General features: G+C 34.2%; 2 protein-coding genes across 2 annotated transcripts; one reads left to right on the plus strand and one right to left on the minus strand.

Annotated features, from left to right (window-relative positions):
• Positions 1-2020: 2020 nt before the first annotated feature.
• LOC145565534 (uncharacterized) lies at positions 2021-5640 on the minus strand. Its single transcript, XM_081625505.1, has 4 exons — positions 5541-5640; positions 2923-5351; positions 2503-2761; positions 2021-2343 (listed from the first exon to the last, which is right to left on the minus strand). The coding sequence occupies exons 1-4, from the start codon at positions 5638-5640 to the stop codon at positions 2021-2023; spliced, it is 3111 nt and encodes a 1036-aa protein (XP_081481631.1).
• An 8831-nt stretch (positions 5641-14471) lies between these two features.
• LOC145565535 (uncharacterized) lies at positions 14472-18175 on the plus strand. Its single transcript, XM_081625506.1, has 2 exons — positions 14472-17047; positions 18172-18175. The coding sequence occupies exons 1-2, from the start codon at positions 14472-14474 to the stop codon at positions 18173-18175; spliced, it is 2580 nt and encodes an 859-aa protein (XP_081481632.1).
• The last annotated feature ends 2465 nt before the right edge of the window (positions 18176-20640 follow it).

The following is a 20640-nucleotide window of genomic DNA, read 5'->3' on the forward strand; positions in this document are numbered from 1 at the left end:
GTATGTACTTTAATTGAATATTTTACTATGTACTTCTATGTATTTTGTTTAGGCTATTTACATCAAAAAATTATATCTTAGAGTAAGTTACATTTAATCTATATTATTAATGTGTTGTGTTTTAAAATACACAACTCGCTATGAGCATACGTTAATTAGTAAATCTCGATTTATAATTCTAGCTGCCCTTAATTTAAAATTTACCATGATTAAATGTATAAAATTTATGCTAACCATCTACACGTATTTCATGTTATTACTTTATCGTAAAAAATAGGAAGCTTAGCAAAGATAACTGTATTCAAAGTTACTGTGTGTGTAAATAGTGGTCTGCTATATTTTTTTGCTTAAAATCAACATTCCATACTCCTAGAGTGACTAATATGATACTCTATGGATGAGTAGTATGTACTTTAATTGAATATTTTACTATGTACTTCTATATATTTTCTTTAGGCTATTTACATCAAAAAATTATATTTTAGAGAAAGTTACATTTAATCTATATTGTTTATGTGTTGTGTTTTAAAATACACAACTCGCTATGAGCATACGTTAATTAGTAAATCTTGATTTATAATCCTAGTTGCCCCTAATTTAAAATTTACCATGATTAAATGTATAAAATTTATGCTAATCATTTACACGCATTTCATATTATTACTTTATCGTAAAAAATGATATCACTTTATCGGACTATACAAACACTATCAAAATTTTTAAACTATGCTTGTACATGACCACAAACCTGATAAGGTCATTTTTATTAAATTTTATTGCAATTAATCAAATTGTATTTTTATTTTTTCAAGGGTACCTTAAAAGTTCATAGTCAAGTGGTTCCCTTAATCTCCTCTCATTCACTTATATTGTCTTTTAAGCAAATCTTATAGATGTTTGTCAGTAGATTGCACTTTAGTGAAATTTGTTCTTCCTTTTCTTTCCATTTTTCTTTTTTCTATTTCTTTGAAAACCATGTAGCCTTATGTGAGCATGCCACTTAGAAACTTTGTCACCACATTATTAGGTGAGACATGTAGCATGGTTAGAACAAACCAACATTGTCACAGCTATACTAAAATAAGAGCTATGCACTTATAATAGGAAAGTCTTAAAACAAACACATATGTGTGTACATTTATCTAATATAAGCAGCTACTATTAATTTTTTTTCAGCAGGCTATTTGTTGTTACATAAGAACAAAAGATCATGTTGTTTTGCCATTCTAGAATCGTAAATTGGTTGCTGTGCCACTATAGATTAGATAAATACTCCGATCCAGCTTGATCAATTTCAGAATCATCAACTCCTTGTTGTAACACAGAAATTTAGATAAACACTCTAGCTTGAGAAATACATTACTACAAAGCTGTAAATGAATCTAAGAAATTTGGCCAAAAGAGAAAAATAGTGTATTTTTTTCACCCCCTTAACTCTGAAACTATAATAGCATACCCTCTTTTAAGCATGATTATATGATAGCATATTGTAGGAAAATCTTTTTTTAAAAAGAAAAAAAGAAAAAGAAAAAAAAAAAAAAAACCCAGGCTACAAATGGCATGGTATTATATCAGACAGGGCTTAGGATGGGAATGATTAGACTTATAACAGAATGAATGTTGGAAAAGGGAATAAATACCAGTAGTATGGTAAAATATAAGGAGTCAGTGTCTGATTGCCTGATTATATAGCTGATTAAGTGCAAGCAATCTAAGTATGTCACTATAATGGGAGCAGAAAGTGCAAAACAGGATATGTCAGAAAAATTCCCCTGAATTCTTTATATGAATCATTCATTTATATCTGGAAATTATATCTCAATTGAATCTGAAGTTTTATAAAGTGGCGAATAACGCCAAAACACAAAAATCAGGCAGCCTTGAATGATTGTCCTATTATATCAGTAAAGATTATGCTATTAATTGTTGTATCTACATACTATATAGTATATAATGAAGGGCATAAATACTGTAATTAGGACACAATAGAAGATATATTATTCATTACCTGCTGATGTGGCTATACAATGCCAGCCATTCTGAGAATGTCATAAGATATGACATTTTTGACCTGACCAGAATGTTGCTGATCATAATGTGGTTCAGTGACTACACTAACATTAGCTGCCTGTTGAGCCCGCGAAAGTGCAACATACAGCTGTCCATGTGAAAAGCATGATCGGGGGAGATAAATTGCAACCTTACTAAGTGTTTGTCCTTGTGCTTTGTTAATTGTCATTGCAAAACTAAGTTTCAAGGGAAACTGTTTTCGCTGAAATTGAAAAGGATATTCTGAAGACGCAGAAGGTCTTAAGTTTATTCTCGGTATTAACACATGCTCTCCTTTGTTATGCCCAACAGCAATCACACACTCAATGAGATTAGGAAAGAAGCGCTTGCATAATAATCATGGTCCATTGCACAGGCCTGATGATGGTAAAATGTTTCGCAGCAAAATCACTGGACTATTTATCTTTAGCACAAGTTCGTGGGGAGTCATACCTCCAGGACAAAGCTTATTTATAAATTCAACAGGATAGATAGAGCAATTATCATCAATCACTGAATCATAGCTTCTATATGTGACTGCTTCACCTGGAAATTTATCAATCAACATTGCATTTATAGCATCCACATCTTCATTCATTGGCGTTAGTATAGCTCTTGTCGTAAAAATATCTTCATTGAATGGAGGCATATCCATTTCTGGAAAAGCAGTTGAAGTCAGTTGGACATTCTGTGGTACAGTAGCATCACAAGGCTGGATAATTTTTTATGGCAACTCAACAAATGCATTTTCACTTTCTTGCAGCTGACCATTTCCAAGAGCCAATAAAAAAGAAGCTATGTTGGATCATGCCTAGCTCGGATATTTTCTGTTAGCTTGAATTTCATTAGCTTTGGCCACAAATTAGAACAAACTAAGCTGGCTGCAACTGCTTCCCGTTGGGTTTTTTGTGGCACAACAGGTAAAACCTGCCTGAAATCTCCCCCAAATACAACAATTTTGCCACCAAACAGCAATTCTGGGTTGCATATATCCCTTAGCAACACATCAAGAGACTCAACATTCTCTTTTTTTGCCATCGAGGCTTCATCCCAAATGATAAGCGTTGTTTCTCTGAGTAATGCAGCAAGGCTTACCTGCTTAGGAACATTGCATACAAGAGATTCATTGGTATCCAGGGGGATTTTAAAGCGCGAATGTGCAGTCCTTCCTGAAGGAATGTTGGCTGCAGCTATACCCGAGGTTGCTATTGGCAGGACAATCTTATTCATGAGTCTTATTTCTGCATACAGAGCATTATATAAAAAGATTTTTCCAGTTCCACCAGGTCCATCAATAAAGAATGCTCCAGGCTTTTGTTTAATAACATAATCCATGATGACATCAAATGCTTCTAATTGAGCCTGGTTCAATTTATCTTTACATTCTAAACACTGCTGCAGTATTGGAGCATTTAGTGCATCCTCAATATCTTTTGTCTTGCGTATCTCATCATCATCTGGTTCTAGTAACTGGTCTAATCCAAATACAGCAAAAGAACTACCTATTGACTCTACAAACCATTCAAGCGATTTTACAGTAAGATGTTTTACTTTAGCTGGATTAGAGGCATGCTTGTGTCTAAAATCTTCAGACAAGAAACTATAGTATTTCATCCATAAAGAAAGAGGGTCGCTACGCTGATAAAAGATGAGTATAGTAGCAAAAAGCTTGCGAATTGCATGAGGCATCTGAATGGCACAACCTTCCTGTAAACATCGATCAACTGAATCATCTTCCTCCAACAGTCCTAATTTCAATGCAGCTTGTTGAAATGTGCTACATAAATGGCCATTTACTGCTCGCAGTGCTTCAAATGATGTAGGACCCTTAACATTGTGCAGCAACAACCTCAAAAAATATCTCTCACCTTCAGATGGCCCAACAAATGCCAATCTTCCAACGCAAATCTTTTTGTTCTGTCTTTTCTTCCAGCGCTTAGCTGATGCATCCCATACATAATGTTCACAAAACTCATTATACAACCAAGTTGCTCCATAACCTAGCTTAACATTCATCTGGAAAAATTCTGTTAGGCAAGTTCTTGAACGCTTATCATCTGACACCACTGATGTTAACTGCTCATGAGCCCTGACACTGACAGTCTGTGAGTTAGGTAGATGTATAGGAAGAGGCAAGACCGGAGGATGCATCTCATACAGATCAAAACCAAATAACCGCCAAGCAGCTTCACAAGGAGAAACCCATCTACCAGACTGATACTGCTGTATTTCATCATGAAGAGGTATGTCATCTCCAGACTGCACAACATTAAAGGATATCTTATCATGCCCCTTATAAACATACTTATATAGGTACTTACCTGTTGATATTGTAGAGAAGACCTCAACATTTAAATGGCAATCAAAGTAGGATAATAAATAGGGATTATATGGAATCACCCATCTATTATCCATAGGAGTTTTTCTAACAGTGACAATCTGTCCTGAATTCTGTCTTCGATACATTAGATACCCATCTGAGTTATTTCTCGTTTCATCAGAGAATTTCTTAGGATAACCATACTTGCAATGACCCGGGCTCTCTTTGTGTTTCATACAAGGACACTCTGGATTGAGGTGACCACAAGGACCGTGCATCATATGCTTGAGCACAGTTTTCCTAAGATAACTATTGCTAATAGGAGGTATCTCAGCACACACAAACTTGTCAAAGTCAGCAGGGCATTTGATCTTATAGTCTGACTTTAAAATAATGAGAAAATGGGCATGAGGTAAGCCTTTTTTTTGAAACTCAACAACATAGATCAGTGCAGCTACTTCTCCAAACACCATTTTTTTCTTAATCAAGTGTTTCAAAGCAAGCACTTTTGCTCTAAAGACTCTTGCAACAATATCTGGTCTATCTTGTGCCTCTTCTCCTACAGCAAGCTGTTGCCAAATCTCACACCAATTAGCATTACATGTCATTGTCACAAATAAATCTCGCTTCCCAAATCTTTGAACTAATGACATAGAGTTTAGATATCTCTTTTTTATATCCCGAGGACCACCAATAAATGTTGGAGGTAAGATCACTCTACGACCAACATTTGCTGCACAATTTTCCCCAGATTCAATAGTATCAAGTATTCCTTGATAAAGATCGGCTCTTATGGTTTGTTGATTTTTACGAAAAAAATCCAAACGTGTATTTTCTACCTTAACATACATATCGACAATATACTGTTGGAAGCACCTGCCTGCTCTAAGTAGCATATTATTGGGACGACACTGAAGCTTGTACGCATAATATTCCCTAGCTGAAATCTGCCTATCAGATTTTGATGAGCCTCCATTAGCACCTATACACAAAACAGCAATAAACAAGACAAGGAATATATAATCTCAGTATATACCTTCAATTGTTGCATTTCATGTAACGACCTTTCATTGACTTAAGGTGATTCATCTCTTACCTAACATATAGTATTCCTATAAAAGGCAAACATCTAGCATTCTTATAAAAGGCATCAGTTGTAGAAGGCACTTACGTCTAGCCTCCTCTTCCAACAAATCCTCAGTGGAATGCACAATGCATGAAGAGACAGGATCTGGCTGAGTTTGCAGCTGTTGTGCTCCACCCTTAGACATTTTTTAAGACCCTGAGTCCAACCACAGTCACCATACGGAAAAAGCAGTGGATATTGCAATGGATCGTAGCATCCATAATAATGCATAATCCTATGAGATGAATTTTTTTCCCCTGTAACCAGAATGTGAAGACTTTCTGACTCACTCGAAGAAGTGTTCTCTGTCCAGATGACAGCAACTTCATCAGTGGAAGGAGCATTGTAGACGCGCTAATCTGGTACTGTTGTCTTATTCAGCATAATCTCTGTAGATTCAGTAATTGAAATGTCTTTTAATGATCGAAAAAATCTAGCATAGGGATTTAACTCGGTGACTTTCATAAGAACAGCCAAGACATCTTCCCTTAGTTCTGGAAAACAACGCAGATGTTTTTCAGCTTCCACCTGACCATCATAGAAATAAAGCTGCATATATTTTGGCCCTTCATCCTCAGGAATTAAACCTGAAAGGTTATGATAAATTTGGCCATGCAACTTAAACACATAGATTCCCTTTTTTTTTCCAGGCATCCGTTTTTCCACCCAATGATGTGAAAGCAAACGTGTTGTTATACAACCGTATATATCTTCTGAAATGCTTTGCGTCTTCATCCATAGAGGTGAAAAGCCTCACCAACTCAGGAGGGTACTCATTTGTTGCAATCTGAACCTCACCATCACAGCAGCAGAAATGTAGTGTCTCAAAGGCAAACTTAAGTGCCCTACACTTGCAACACTGAGTAGGCTGGGGAAGCTGGTAGGCCTCTACAGGAAGTTTCTGGCCAATCACAGCATCAGGGACCTCTGTTTACCATACCATATTTAGAAATATTCATATATGTACTCATGAATTTGAAAGGCAAATATTTAGGCAAGACTGTAAAACTGATATTAACTACAATTACTTGTGATAGGATGCCTGGTATGCGGTATCTTTGCACGCTTAGCAGCAGGCTGTGCGTGAATCCTAGAAAAAGTAATTCATATGATTAGAATCATTTCTTTACTTGTGAATAACTTACATCACTCACTTTACACAACTCATAATTCAGATAAAGCTATCTACGATATTGCATACCTTGTTTACATAGTCCTAGATAAATATAGAACCTATAGAGAGTTATTCAATTTCAAGATTAAAGGATATGGACCAGTTAATGATGATAACAAAACGTAGTGATTCCCATTGCTACCTAAACAGCCGCAAACATTTAAATGCAGGACCAAAAAACTGCTCATCTTAATTGCATATCCATGCTATACCTTTCTATTTCACTCTGAGTTTCGGTCTATAAATTCCTTAGACGTTTAGTGTTATACCCACCCGAAGATGATGGTTCTTGTAAAAATCGATCTACAATACCATTTTTTCACAGAGGTTATAAAGCACATTACAATATCATTGCAGTAAATTAAAGACATATTACAGCACTTACTCATATCTGACTTAATATGCTGGTTTCATCTACTCAAAACCATAATTGTTTAGCGCAGCTACTTTTAAGAAATCCCATGAAATAGATGACTGCAACAAAACAACCTCTTTACTTACTAAACAAATCAATAATAAAGCAATCAACACTAACTTAAGAAATCTTGTAAATACATTGTAAAATAACATGACATATATTTTATAAAGGCAAATCGATTACCGAATCCATACGAAGATAGAACTAACTGCATTATATAATTCAATATATAGTTAAACTTAGATGCATAATCCATACAAGCGAGGCAATTATCAAAGTCATTACATTACATAACTGACTATATACGTAAACCTAAATTGATAGTTGTTACTCCCAACAAAGAGTGATACATGATTAATTCTTACACATATCAAATACCATAGTCTACTAAAGTAATATAACCTAATAACCAAGGAAAATAAGCCAAACAACACACATGCACCATCCATTATTTCCAGCCCTACACTTAAACCATCTAATCCTTAACAAACTTTGCACGCTTGAAACAGCCATCAAAATCCTCTGGCACTGGAAACACTAAGCGCATCTCACAATCAGCACCAACAACAGGAGATGTCTCTGCATAAATGTGGCGCAGAAGACGCTTCTTAGGAGGCAGAAATGGTGGAATAGATACAGGTACCTGAAACTCTTGTCCAAGAGGAGTAAGACAATCTTGCTCGACAAGGACTGTAGAGGGTTCAAGTTGTTCTTTAATTCCAAGCACACGCTCCTTCACACTTATATAGCCCTCCCTTTCCAAGGTACACAAGACAGCATCAAACCTAGCCGTTGTTACCTTATAATTAGCATCAACTATGACAAGACATCAGTGAGGTAGTCAACAACCTTTCTAGCAAGGCTCTGCTTAGCTTCAGCCACTGTTGAGCCATGATCACTAAACAAGCATCGAAATCCTATGCCATCTCGATGAGGCATAATAGTGAACCATGAAGTGTACTGCTTGGCAGAATGCTCAATAGTCTCAATCGGAGTACACCTTATATCAACAGCTCTAAAGATAGCTCTTAGAATAACAACAAAGTCAACAACTATCTTTTTATGTTTGCTTCCAAGATCAATAGGAACATCTTCATACATATTGATTTTGGGCTCTTCCCTCTCAATACGCTCAAGCTCCTCTTTCTTAAACCAAAACAACTTACCACAGCGCTCATACATTTGCTTCCTTAAATAAGTCACATCCTCAACAACTATGTCATATTTCTTCATAAGATCATAGACAACCTTTCTAGCAGCCACCTCACAAGACTCTTCTATACTCTTAGTATACCCACCAATATAAACAGAAGCGATGGGACCACAGTCTGTCTTAATAACCACACAAGCAATGCTTCCAGGTTCATCAACAAATTGGTAATCTGGATCAGGGAAGTTCAAATAACTGGTAATCTGCTTCAGGAGAGGACTGAAAGGCATCACTACTTGTGTGGGTGGTAAATCCATCACCTGTAAATAGGGAGAAATTCTTAATTTAATTTCATAACAGTAACCATTACAATATAGCCCACACATGCAAATCAAAGAACCATTTTCCTAGTAGCATCAATTAGCTTCTAGACTACACATTACAAATAACTTATTTTTGTACAGAAAGAGCAATAATTCTTTTGATCATCTTAAAAATTAATATAGTGTTGATGAGTAGCTCTCTCATTAAGTCTATCATCCAATTAATCATCTATCATAGCTATAACTATATATCCTATTGTTAGAAGGATTTACATAACCATACAGCAGCATACAAATACCTACAATTGTAAAGTATAACTTAGGCAACGTATCCATCACTCTATATCATAAGTCCTAAACTCTAAACACAGCTTCCTATTCCTCTACTTTCTCATCCCTCCTCCAAGCCCTCCCTTACAACACACCAAACACACCCTCTTTACAACATGAATCACCCAACATGATTTTGGTCAAGCTATGTGCAACTACTATGATATAAGCACCATAGACAAATAGAAAAAGCACAAGCAAAACATATACCACCAATAGGACCTTCTCTTAAATAAACATAACATAAACAAAGCACATATCAATACAAGCTAAACGCCATCAATCACAATCAAATAACAAAAGCAAACGCAAAATATCTATAACCACAGAAGAGCAGTGTATTATGCTAAGTCCTTGTCATACTCCTGTAATGCATAGGAATATTCGATGTCATGGATAATCAGATTTCTGGTATAGCAAATACTTGGCAGCTCTTGTATGACAGAGTCCATATGATGATTGTTGATTAAGCAAAGACTACATCAAGAAAAATATAGCTTCCAAGTAATTCGCAATAGCTAAGTTACCTGATTAATTCTTGGCTAGAACTAAGGATTTGCTGTATATCTTTTCTATCAAGTTTGAGTGAGAGCAAATTACAGAACATTAAATTCAAAAACGCAAAGAATAACTTTTTTCTAAAAACAACACTACCCTATATATATGCAAGCACCCACAAACTTGACTCCCCAAAAAAAAAAAAAAAAAAAGGGGGAAAAAGAGCTAGCTAAACTCCTATATACTAAAGTAAATTAATAAGTAATACTCATAATAACACTAACACAAAAGACCATAGTACATATTCAAAGCCATGTTTGGATGGTCAAATGACCAAAATAGTAACACATAACTTGACCCCCTAAAACAAGGAGGACCATATCACCATAAGCAAGCAACTTCACTGACTTCCCCCACTACCTTCCATTTCCTCCCTCTCCCCTTTTTTTTTGGATTAATAATAATCAATTTAATAAAAAGGTATCCTGGTCTTAAAAAATAACAGATTTAAAAATAAAATCCACCTAATTTTTTTCTCAATAATATATATATATATATATATATATATATATATATATATATATATATATATATACAAAATCCCTTAAAAAAATTACTACCCACCATTTCTCTGTGAAAAAACCAAGCTAGACAAATATAAATCTAAACAAAAGGATATCCCACACATCTAACTAATCCAATTTCCCTAATAGACACTAAAAAATGGTCAGCCTAAAATAAAAATCTCAGACACCCTAAAATTTGACTATGAATTCGATAAATAACAGTTCTTTATGACTTTTACACAGATATAAATCAATAGAAACTAAATTGCCAAACTCTGATTGTTAAAATTGCCAGATTAAATTGCCATGGTGGTAATTACTCCTTAATAAACCCCCGTAATCAACACGCTGTATAATGCCAACGATATTAGCATTATGGTGCTAATTAACAGAACATGAACATGCATCTATCATCAACGTTAATTAATCACTATGCTTCATTAAAAAAACCAGAACATCTATAACTAACTATCCCTACCATAACAAACACAACAATTTGATTAATCTATACCCCACACAATACAACGGAATTAGATAGCAACTAATCTAGAAAAGCTTTCAATCAACCAACATCTCTAAATTTTTTTACATAATCGAATCCAACCTATAGAGCATAACTAACATACATCCTAGCTCTTCTAAGCTTTCCAATTGAGCACATAAAAGAACCACACGATCTCCGTAGATGACACCATCCACACACAAATCAGAAGAGCTATTGAACCTGCAAAATACACCCACAACACAAAGTCAAATACAACAACAACAAAGAAGATAGTATTTAAAAGAACATAAAAGTCAACAAGAAAAGGAACAGAAAGAGGATGATATTCCCCTCTTTTTTTTTTTTAAGGAGGACATTAAAGCAATTAAATAATAAAGAACGAAGGGTAAAAGCGTCATTACACTATTAATTTGGAATAGTAACACTTGTTGTGGATTTTGAAAGTGTTATAGATCTGTAATATTCCTATTTTGCCCGTGTTCTTTATAAATATGTATAATGTTCTTTCAGGTGCACCATGCGTATAGTACATCAAGATAAACCATAAAAAATTTAGTTTGGTGGGAATTATAAAAGAAGAAATATATAATATTGAAATGTATTTTTTTTTTCAATAAAAGGAAATATAACGTATGTTAAAATAAGACATTATTTGATAAGTGTATTTTAGAATACTAATTAAAACACGAAGGAAATATAGTAAATCGGCAACAATTACAATAACATGGTAAGGGGGAATGTATGTATCTCAAAAATGTCACAAATTTTTTGAGTATTTCTCACGGAATAACTTTTTCATACAAAATTTGACTGAGTAAAAGTCTAAATCAATAATGTTGTTTCACTTTTTCAGTACTAGCTAGACATTCCATGTGAAAGTTCATCAACTTTAAATCACAATTGCAACTTTTCAAGAAAAAGAGGAGGTGGTGTAGACTTTAAACTTTAGTTCATGTGATTGCCTACATAGGCAATCATTTAAAAATTGACAATTCATCTTTAACTAAAAAATATTCCATCGAAGTCGTAATAATCAATATAACATGAAATCCAATGCAATTGTAAAGGGGTGACTTTAACTGTACATATCTCTCAATTTAGAAGTAATTTTGAAATGATTCAAGTTGGAGGTGGTAGTTTGTTTTAAATGCTTTCCAACAATAGTTTATATGCCCAATTCCGATAAGAAATGAAAAAGTTTCAGCCGTTTTACGAAGGACCATCGAAGTTGGGGAAGGGACACGGACATACCCTACATAGCACGTGCGTGCCTAGTCGAATGAAACGTTTTTGCTTCCTATTTTCAGGTTTGTTTATGACGGCTACTAATGATATTCCTAGGGGAATAATCTAGGGTTTCTTTAGGGTTAATTTATGTTATATAAGAAATCGTTGGGTGGACAATTTGAAGTGCTTAAGTGCTCATATTGATTAGCTAGCCAATTCAAGCAAATATGTAACTCCATTTGAGAGATTTTGTGAGACGGAGAACATTGTATCTCCTTTTATTTTTGTTTATCTCCGTCAAAGCTAATAAGAAAAGACTATCCCTTACCTTGTGGGTGTAGGTCATGTTGACCGAACCACGTATATATATGTGTGCATCTCATCTAAATTCCACTATTTTTTCAAATTTACATTATATATATTGTAGTTTATATATGTTCCTCCATATCAAACACATAACCTAATTCAATATCGATCTTCGTGTATTTCCTAACAAATCACAATGGTAGGTAACATACATAATTTAAGAAATTTATAGAGAAAACTTGTAGGCTTCAATAAGATAATACAAGTGGATTAGTTTTTTTATAATACAAACTATAAAGTATATTCCCTCTATTCCTTTATTTTTGCCCCATTATCATTTTTTGGGTCAAATGTTGAAAACTTTGACTATAAATTACTATTATTCTTGATAAAATACAATTTAGTCATGACTCATGAGTGCTCTTGTTAGATTCATTTCATTGTATATTTTATTAATATCACAATTTATAATTTTTACGCTTATGGGAATAAAAATATAGAGGTTTTTTAAACGCGTCTTGGGGACCGTGCATAGTCAAATGGGATAGAGGGAGTAGTTAATATGAGAGAAGCTGAATTAAATAATTTAAAAAGTAGTGTAAGTGTGATTGATGTGAGAGATAAAAGATAAAATATTAGAGAAAGAAGCGTTAATAGGAGATGTTTTGGGTGTTTTTGTCCCTCAGGAGAGTTACAGCTCGAGTACTGATCCGATTGCGCATGTACCTGCAAAACCATGGAGACTCCGAGTGGTAGGAGCTCCGCCTCCAACGATCAAGTTAGTACTTGAATGTGGGTAGGAAAAGGTGCGGAAAATGAAAAGTGAGATCTTCTCGGATTCCGAGATTAGGTGCTTCTCTGATGTAAGAGAATGTAGGGTCTATTGTAATAATTAATTCCTGCCCCGAAAATGGGAGAATCTCCTTATTTATAGGGTCATGGGGAAACGTGCCCCTGATTAGGTCACTCTGACCTAGCTCTGCTAAGCTGCGTCGTATTACGGCTTTTTCGGGATTTGGGCCCTTGAAGGCCGCTTTTTTCTCCCAAACTCTAGGAGGGACACGTGTCAAATGGGGACTGGTCCAGTTCGGACCAACCAAAGTATGACACGTGTTAGGACTTGATTGGCCCACGTGACATGGGTAAAATTACCCAAAACAGGAGAGATAATCAATAATAAAATAATAGTGGATCTTTTTATCAAATAAGAAATTGTTACAATTATTATAAAATGTACATAAAAAAAAAGGTGTTACAATTATTACGAAATAGAGAGAGTAAAAGACTGAAATTGTTGGGAGGGAAAATTTTAAGAGTTTTAGCGCCAAAGGTGATTAAGCGGGAACTTTTGCTGTAACTTTTAGCTAAAATTATTTGGCGCGTTTTATCTTTCATGAAAATATACTACCTCTGATCCATTTCTTATTAGGTATAATAAGGGGTATAGTTTAAAAGGCCTAAAATATTTCTTTGTTATAGTATGGCGTAGTAATTAGTATTTTATTCAAAAAAAAAAAAAAGTAGCAGTAATTAGTAAAATAATTTATACTCCGTATTAAAAAGAATTGAGAACTTCATTAACAAATTTGCCTATATTTAATAATTTTATTGAAGTATAAAGACTAATTGCAGCAAGTAGTTTTTACTTCCTCTGACTTGTTTTTCTTATTTTCGAGCATTTCAGAAGCGCCATTTTAGCATATCCACCAGTGGCGGACCCACCCTTGGTCCTGGTGGGTCACGTGACCTAGCAGCGCAAAAAAAAAAAAAAAAAAAAAAAAAAATTAAAATTTTTAAAAAAACACGGGCAGGGTCTACTGGAAGGGGGGAAAAGAAACAAAACCAAAAACAAAACAACGCACTCTCAAATCTCTATCTCTCTCTTCGTGAATCGTGACTCACTCGCCACCGGCTGCACCGGACGTCGACGCACCGGCGCACCGCCTCGCCGCCGTTCCATCCGCATACACTGAACACACACTCGGTGCTCTTCATCTCTTCTTGCTGCCAGCCTGCCAGGTAAGTTTATACTTTATTTTTAAGTTTTTAAATTTGTAAATTATACCCAAATTGTTGAATTGTTTGGTTGAGTACTTGAATTTGTGATTAATTGACTTGATTATGTAACCTAATCTCGTCAATTAGTGTGTGTTCTATTGTTTTTTGAAATTGTTGATAATTTATTAATTTAGGGAGTTAGGGTTTCTGATTTTTTAGGAATTGAATTGCTGATTTTTTTTTTTTTAGGAATTGAAATTGTTTCCTGTAAATTGATAATTTGATATTATAAATTGTTTCCTGTAAATTGATATTATAAATTGACAGTAAAATTGATTAATTGATGATTTCATATTAGAACTTAGGGTTTCTGTTTTTTTTTTTTTTTTTTTTTTTTTTTTTTGGAATTGATTAGTTTAGATAATTGCATATGTGGATTGTAATTGAAGCATTTGTGGTTTTCAGAATGAAAAGGAAAAAAATGTGTGATATCACAAGTTTCTTTGGTCCGAAAAATCCCCCTCCTCCACAAAGTCCTCCTCCTCCACAAAATCCTTCTCCTCCACCTCATCCTCCTTTACAAGATCCACCTCCTTCACCACAAAATCCTTTTCCTCCACCTCCTCCACCACAAAATCCTCTTCCTCCACCTCCTCAAAATCTTTCTCCACATCAAGAAAGTGAACAACATTCTTCTCCATCACATAACTTTACTCTTAATGAAGATGGAGAATTTATTCCTGAAGTTACTTCAAGTCCTAGAGTTCGGGTTGATAATGGAAGATTAAGTGAAGATGATATTGCTAATCTTCCACAAGACCCGGGACAAAGGAGAAAAATGAGTGATTTTCATCCTGATGATAGAGATTTAGTGAGGAGGACATACCTTCAAAGAAAGCCTTGCCAACCTCAAGATTTTGAATATCCTCAAACATTTTTCGGAACTAAGAGGCGTCGATTTAATGTCAAATGGTTTGATACTTGGGGCTCTTGGCTGGAATATAGTGTTTCCAAAGATGCTGCTTTTTGCTTCATTTGCTATCTATTCAAGGATGATAACACTTTTGGAGGTGATGCTTTTGTTTGTGATGGTTTTCGTGCTTGGAATCGATTAAACACAATTCGAGATCATGCAAGCAAACACATGAGTGCTCACCATAAAGCTGTGACTGCCATGGAGTTATTCAAGCAACAAAAGGGTAGTATTATCACTGCTCTATCAAAGCAAACGACGGAAACTAGAAGTGCTTATCGTAAGCGATTGGAGGCTTCAATCACAACCATTAGGTGGCTTTTACTTCAGGGGCTACCTTTTCGTGGTCATGATGAAAAAGAAAGTTCATTGAATAGAGGTAATTTTATTTCTCTATTGACTCTTCTTTCTAAACATGATCTTGAATACTCCAAAGTTGTTTTCAAAATGGCACCCGGTAATTGTCAACTTACTTCTCCAACTATCCAAAAAGATATCATCCATGCTTGTGCAAAAGAAACAACTAAAGCAATACTTGAAGATCTTAATGGTGGTTTTTTTGCTATCCTTGCTGATGAGTCTGCCGATGTTTCCGATAAGGAACAATTGGCTCTTTGTTTGAGATATGTTGGTAAAAAGGGAGAAGTGTGTGAAAGATTTCTTGGTGTTGTGCATGTTGCTAATACTACTTCCTTGACTCTTAAAGCTGCTATTGAGTCATTACTCATGGAGTATTCTTTGACTTTCTCTCAAGTTCGGGGTCAGGGCTATGATGGGGCAAGTAATATGCAAGGTTCAATCAATGGTCTCAAAACTTTAGTATTGAATGAATGTAAACAAGCATACTTTGTACATTGCTTTGCTCATCAACTTCAATTGACACAAGTTGCCCTTGCTAAAAAAAATTCAGATTGTGCTTGGCTATTTGTTGATGTACTTGCACCTCTCTTGAACTTTGTGGGAGGTTCACCTAAGAGGAAAGAATTTCTTCGAGAAAAACAAGCTGATCAAGTTGTTGAGGCATTATCCTTAGGTGAAGTTGAATCAGGAACTGGTTTGAATCAAGAACGTGGCTTAGGTAGACCTTGTGACACTCGTTGGGGGTCTCACTTTAAAACAATTTTGAATGTGCTTGATTTATATCCTACAATCTTGAAGTCGCTTGATTCCATTGCCGAAGTTTCCGATACAGTTGATTCAAATAAAGCACAATCTATCACACACTTGTTGATGTCATTTGATTTTGTATTTGTGGCACATTTGATGGTTGCTATATTTGGGATTACAAATGAGTTGAATGTGGCTTTGCAAAAACATGATCAGGATATTGTAAATGCAATGGAAATGGTTGATGTAACCAAGTTTAATCTGCAAAAGTTGAGAGATGAAGGATGGGATTCTCATTTGGAGGAAGTTACTTCTTTTATGGATAAACATGGAATTGAGGTTCCTAACATGGAGGGGAGATATCATGTTCCCGGGAGAAGAATGTATAGAGGTAATGGCCCACAAGTGACAAATCTTCATCATTTCCGGGTTGAAGTTTTTCTTAGTGTCATTGATCTTCAACTACAAGAATTGGAAAATAGATTCCCGGAGGTAAGTAAGGAACTACTTGTATGTATGTCTTACTTTAATCCCACTAATCGTTTTGCTTCATTTGACAAAAGTAAATTGATTCAACTTGCCAAATTCTATCCTAATGAATTTCCAAGTAATGAATTGAAATTTTTTGGTTATTCTCTTGATAATTTCATCGTTGCTATGAGAAATGATGAGAGGTTTTGGAATTTGAAGAGTCTTAGTGAGCTTTCCGTGAAACTTGTTGAGACGGGAAAGCATGAAACCCATGAACGAGTGTACTTGCTTTTGAAGTTGGTTCTAACTCTACCCGTTGCAACGGCAAGTGTAGAAAGGGTCTTTTCAGGAATGACGCAAGTGAAAGATAAATTGCGTAATAGCATGGGAGATCAAATGTTGAATGATTGCTTGGTTACTTATATAGAGCGAGATATGTTTTTGAATGTTGACATGAATGATATTATAGATCGATATCAAAACATGAAAACTCGTAGAGAGCAATTGTAATTTCCTTTATTTGGTTGTAATATGGATATTTATTACTTTTGGAATGTATTTTTTTTTTTTAAATATTAGCTTTTTTTTTAATATTCTTGCATTAATTATTGATTAGTAGTCGGTGGTGACCTAGCACCCGAAAAATCCTGGATCCGCCACTGATATCCACATGAACTTTCTCATGGCACTTGATTAATCAATACGGTATAGTGGTTTCAAGTGTCCAGAATTTGACTTCTAGCATAAGAAGAAGCCATGGCGATGATGGGATCCGTCGCTGGAATTGTTACTTGAGTTGACATTTTAACTTACGAGTAATCAGAGTAGATGTTGTGAGTTACTTACAATTAGACCTGGCAAACGGGTCGTTTGGGTTGGGTCGGGTCAAATCGGGTTTTGGCTTAGGTTCGGGTCAATGATTATTCGGGTCGGGTCGGGTATTGGGCCAACACTTTGGGTCGAGTTCAGGTTGGGTCAATCTTCCGGTCCAAATGTCAGGTCAATCTTCGAGTATAGTTGTCGAGTCAAGTTATGGTCAGGTCATGTTTGGGTCGAAACTTTGGGTCAATGCATCAAGCTCAAATAGTTAAATTTATTATTGTTACAAGCTACAAGACACACGCTACGCGTGTACACTATAGGAAATTTATTAATTTACTCATAATATTGTTATTGTAGATTTTTTTTCGAAAATCAATACTTACATAAACTTTAAATTTAAGAACGAAAAAAAATTTGTCAATAGGACATCTACTCCACTTCGTATATACCTTAAAAAATATTGTTGATAGTTGAGTTTTTAAATAAAAGATTGAAAATTATAGAGTAAACATCTACGGTAATAGTACGAATATAGATTAGATAGATGTATAATTTTCCTTTTATTTTTTTTAATAAAATTTAAGGGTTTTTTTTTATTTGTAACGTAGATTTTTTTGAGGGAACTATATTGGTATTAATTTTCCTTTTTTTTTAATAAAATCATGGTATAGTTATCTTTCAACAAAGTTTAACGTGGTTTTTTTCAATAAAAAAAAGTAAATGTGGTTTGTGGTTAGTTACATTTTTTTTATTTATAAAAAGTAGATAATTTTTGTTTGTTTTTAGTAATAATAATTCTGGTTTGTAGGTAGTTAGGGCTTGTTTGGCATCAGTTTTGGTTTTCAGTTTCCTGTTTTTTTTAAAACCAAAAACTAAAAACAAGAAACAAGAAAAAGGTGTTTCCACTTTTCTGTTGTTAGTTTTCAAAATTATCATGATTTTAATAAGTGTATATAATTTTTGATTCATTATGGGACACATATCATATATTTTAAAAAAATAAAAAACCAAAAAACAGAAAACCACAGCAATGCCAAACGAACCCTTAGTTTTTAGTTTAGTTTTTTTTTTTATTTGAAAGAATAGATTTTTTTTTTTTTTGAGCAGTATGAATGAATTTTTTTTCATTTTTTTAAAAAAATATATTAATTAATGAATGAGTAATTTTGTAAATTGAGAAGGGCATTTTGGAGAAAGACAAATTTATCACCCAAAAGGCCCTCTCTTTATATAGTAGTATAGATTGTTATAATTACTATTGTTTTTTATAAGAAATATAAATTTATGTGTCAACATCATTGTTATTATTGCCGAGAGTTATTATCATATTATTGTTTCATATATATAATCACTATCATTGATTAATTAGTCAAAAATTCAAATTATTTCGGGCTTGTTCTCTTAACGACTTCACCTTATAAAAATAAGTTTAACCTCTACTAACTTTAAATAAGTTCATATTAGTTCAGATAAGTTACTATAAGCTTATAAGGTCCAATAAGTTTAATAAGGTCAATAAGTTAAAACAAGATCTAATAAGTTCTAATCAAGTCTAATAATAAGATTCAATAAGTTTTAATAAGTTCAATTAGGTCTAATAAGTTCAATAGGGTCTAATAAGCTCTAATAAGTGCGGGTCCAATAACGTGAAGAAATTACACTGTACGTAAAAAGTGGAAAAGAATTTAAAAGGTAACACTTAAAAAAAGAAGAGTAATAGTAATAATAACAATAACAAGTTCTGATAAGTGCTTATTAGGGTAAAGTAATTAAGCCCTAAATTAGTTAATTAGGTTATTTGAGTATCTATTAATTTTAAAGTCTAGTCATTTCGGAAATAGTTTGGGTCGCTTCGGGTTTTGGGTCTGTTCAGATGAATCGATTCGGGTTAAGATCGCGCGGGACGAGTTAAATCAGATGTCGGGTCACTTCGGGTCGGGTCACTTCGGGTATTGGGTCAATTCGATTCGTGTCAATTCGGGTATCGGGTCAAGTTCGAGTTAACTCCACTTTGGGTCGGGTACGGGTTGGGACAGCTTCGTGTTCGGGTCACTTTCGGGTTAATGTTTTCGGGTCAATTTCATGTCAAGGGTCGGGTCAAGTTTACCAGCTCTACTTACAATAGACTTTCTTCTTTTTCGTTGTTAGGCGCCGTTCACTTCACCTTATTTTTGTTGAACTGAAACTATTTTTGCTAATTTCATTTACTTTTATTAATTTTTCATTTACTTTTTAGAAATGAATCTGAAAACTAATTTATAAAGTTGAAATATTACGAAAATGTCATTAATGACATGGGTAGCATGTGAACTGTCCGATTAACATGATCTAAGGGCCTAAATTAGTTCCTAGTTCTCATTATAGCCTTGATTATATATATATATATATATATATATATATATATATATATATATATATATATATATATATATATATATATATATATATATATATATATATATATATATATATATATATATATATATATATATATATATATATATATATATATATATATATATGTATGATGAGCAAATTTGTCCAAATTAATTTTCTTGTTTACTTTCTATTCCAGCTACGTACAGATCATTGATAGACAAAAATAATGTTCTGTACTACCCAACCAACTACAATAAGGGACTAGTGCTGTCAAATTTCAAACCGAAACCGTTTAACTGTCCGAAACCGACCGACCCAAATGAGAACCGAACCGATTAAAAACCGAATTTTTTGGAACCGAAAACCGACCCGAACCGTATTTTAGTAAACCCGAAACCGAATCGACCCGAGTAATGGTAAACTGTTTAAGAACCGAACCCGTTAACAAACCGAACCGAATATAAACCGAACTGAATGAAAACCGAACCGAAAGAGAACCGAACCGTATCTAAACCGAAACCGGTTCCAACCCGAAACCGTTTAAACTGGCATAAAAACCGTTTACACCGAACCGTTAGCAAACTGCTACCCGTTTGCACCGAACCATTTAAAAATCGAACTGATTGTAAACCGAACTGGTTATAAACCGAACCGTCCATGAACCAAACCGCTTATAAATCGAACCGTTTACAAACTTATTTATTTTTTTTTATTTTGAATAGTACAAACTTTTTTATATAATTAAATGGATTGAATATTAGAAATCTTAGAATATATTTAGCATATATTCCAAATTTATCAATTTTTCTAAAGAGCCACACACAATATTCCAAACTTATCATTAAATCTGCAGACTACCGGTTTCTCTAGAACAGTCAAAGATGGAAATTTTGGAACT

This window comes from Chenopodium album, chromosome 10 (assembly GCF_948465745.1).
Source record: "Chenopodium album chromosome 10, dcCheAlbu1.1, whole genome shotgun sequence".
Classification (NCBI taxonomy): domain Eukaryota; kingdom Viridiplantae; phylum Streptophyta; class Magnoliopsida; order Caryophyllales; family Amaranthaceae; genus Chenopodium; species Chenopodium album.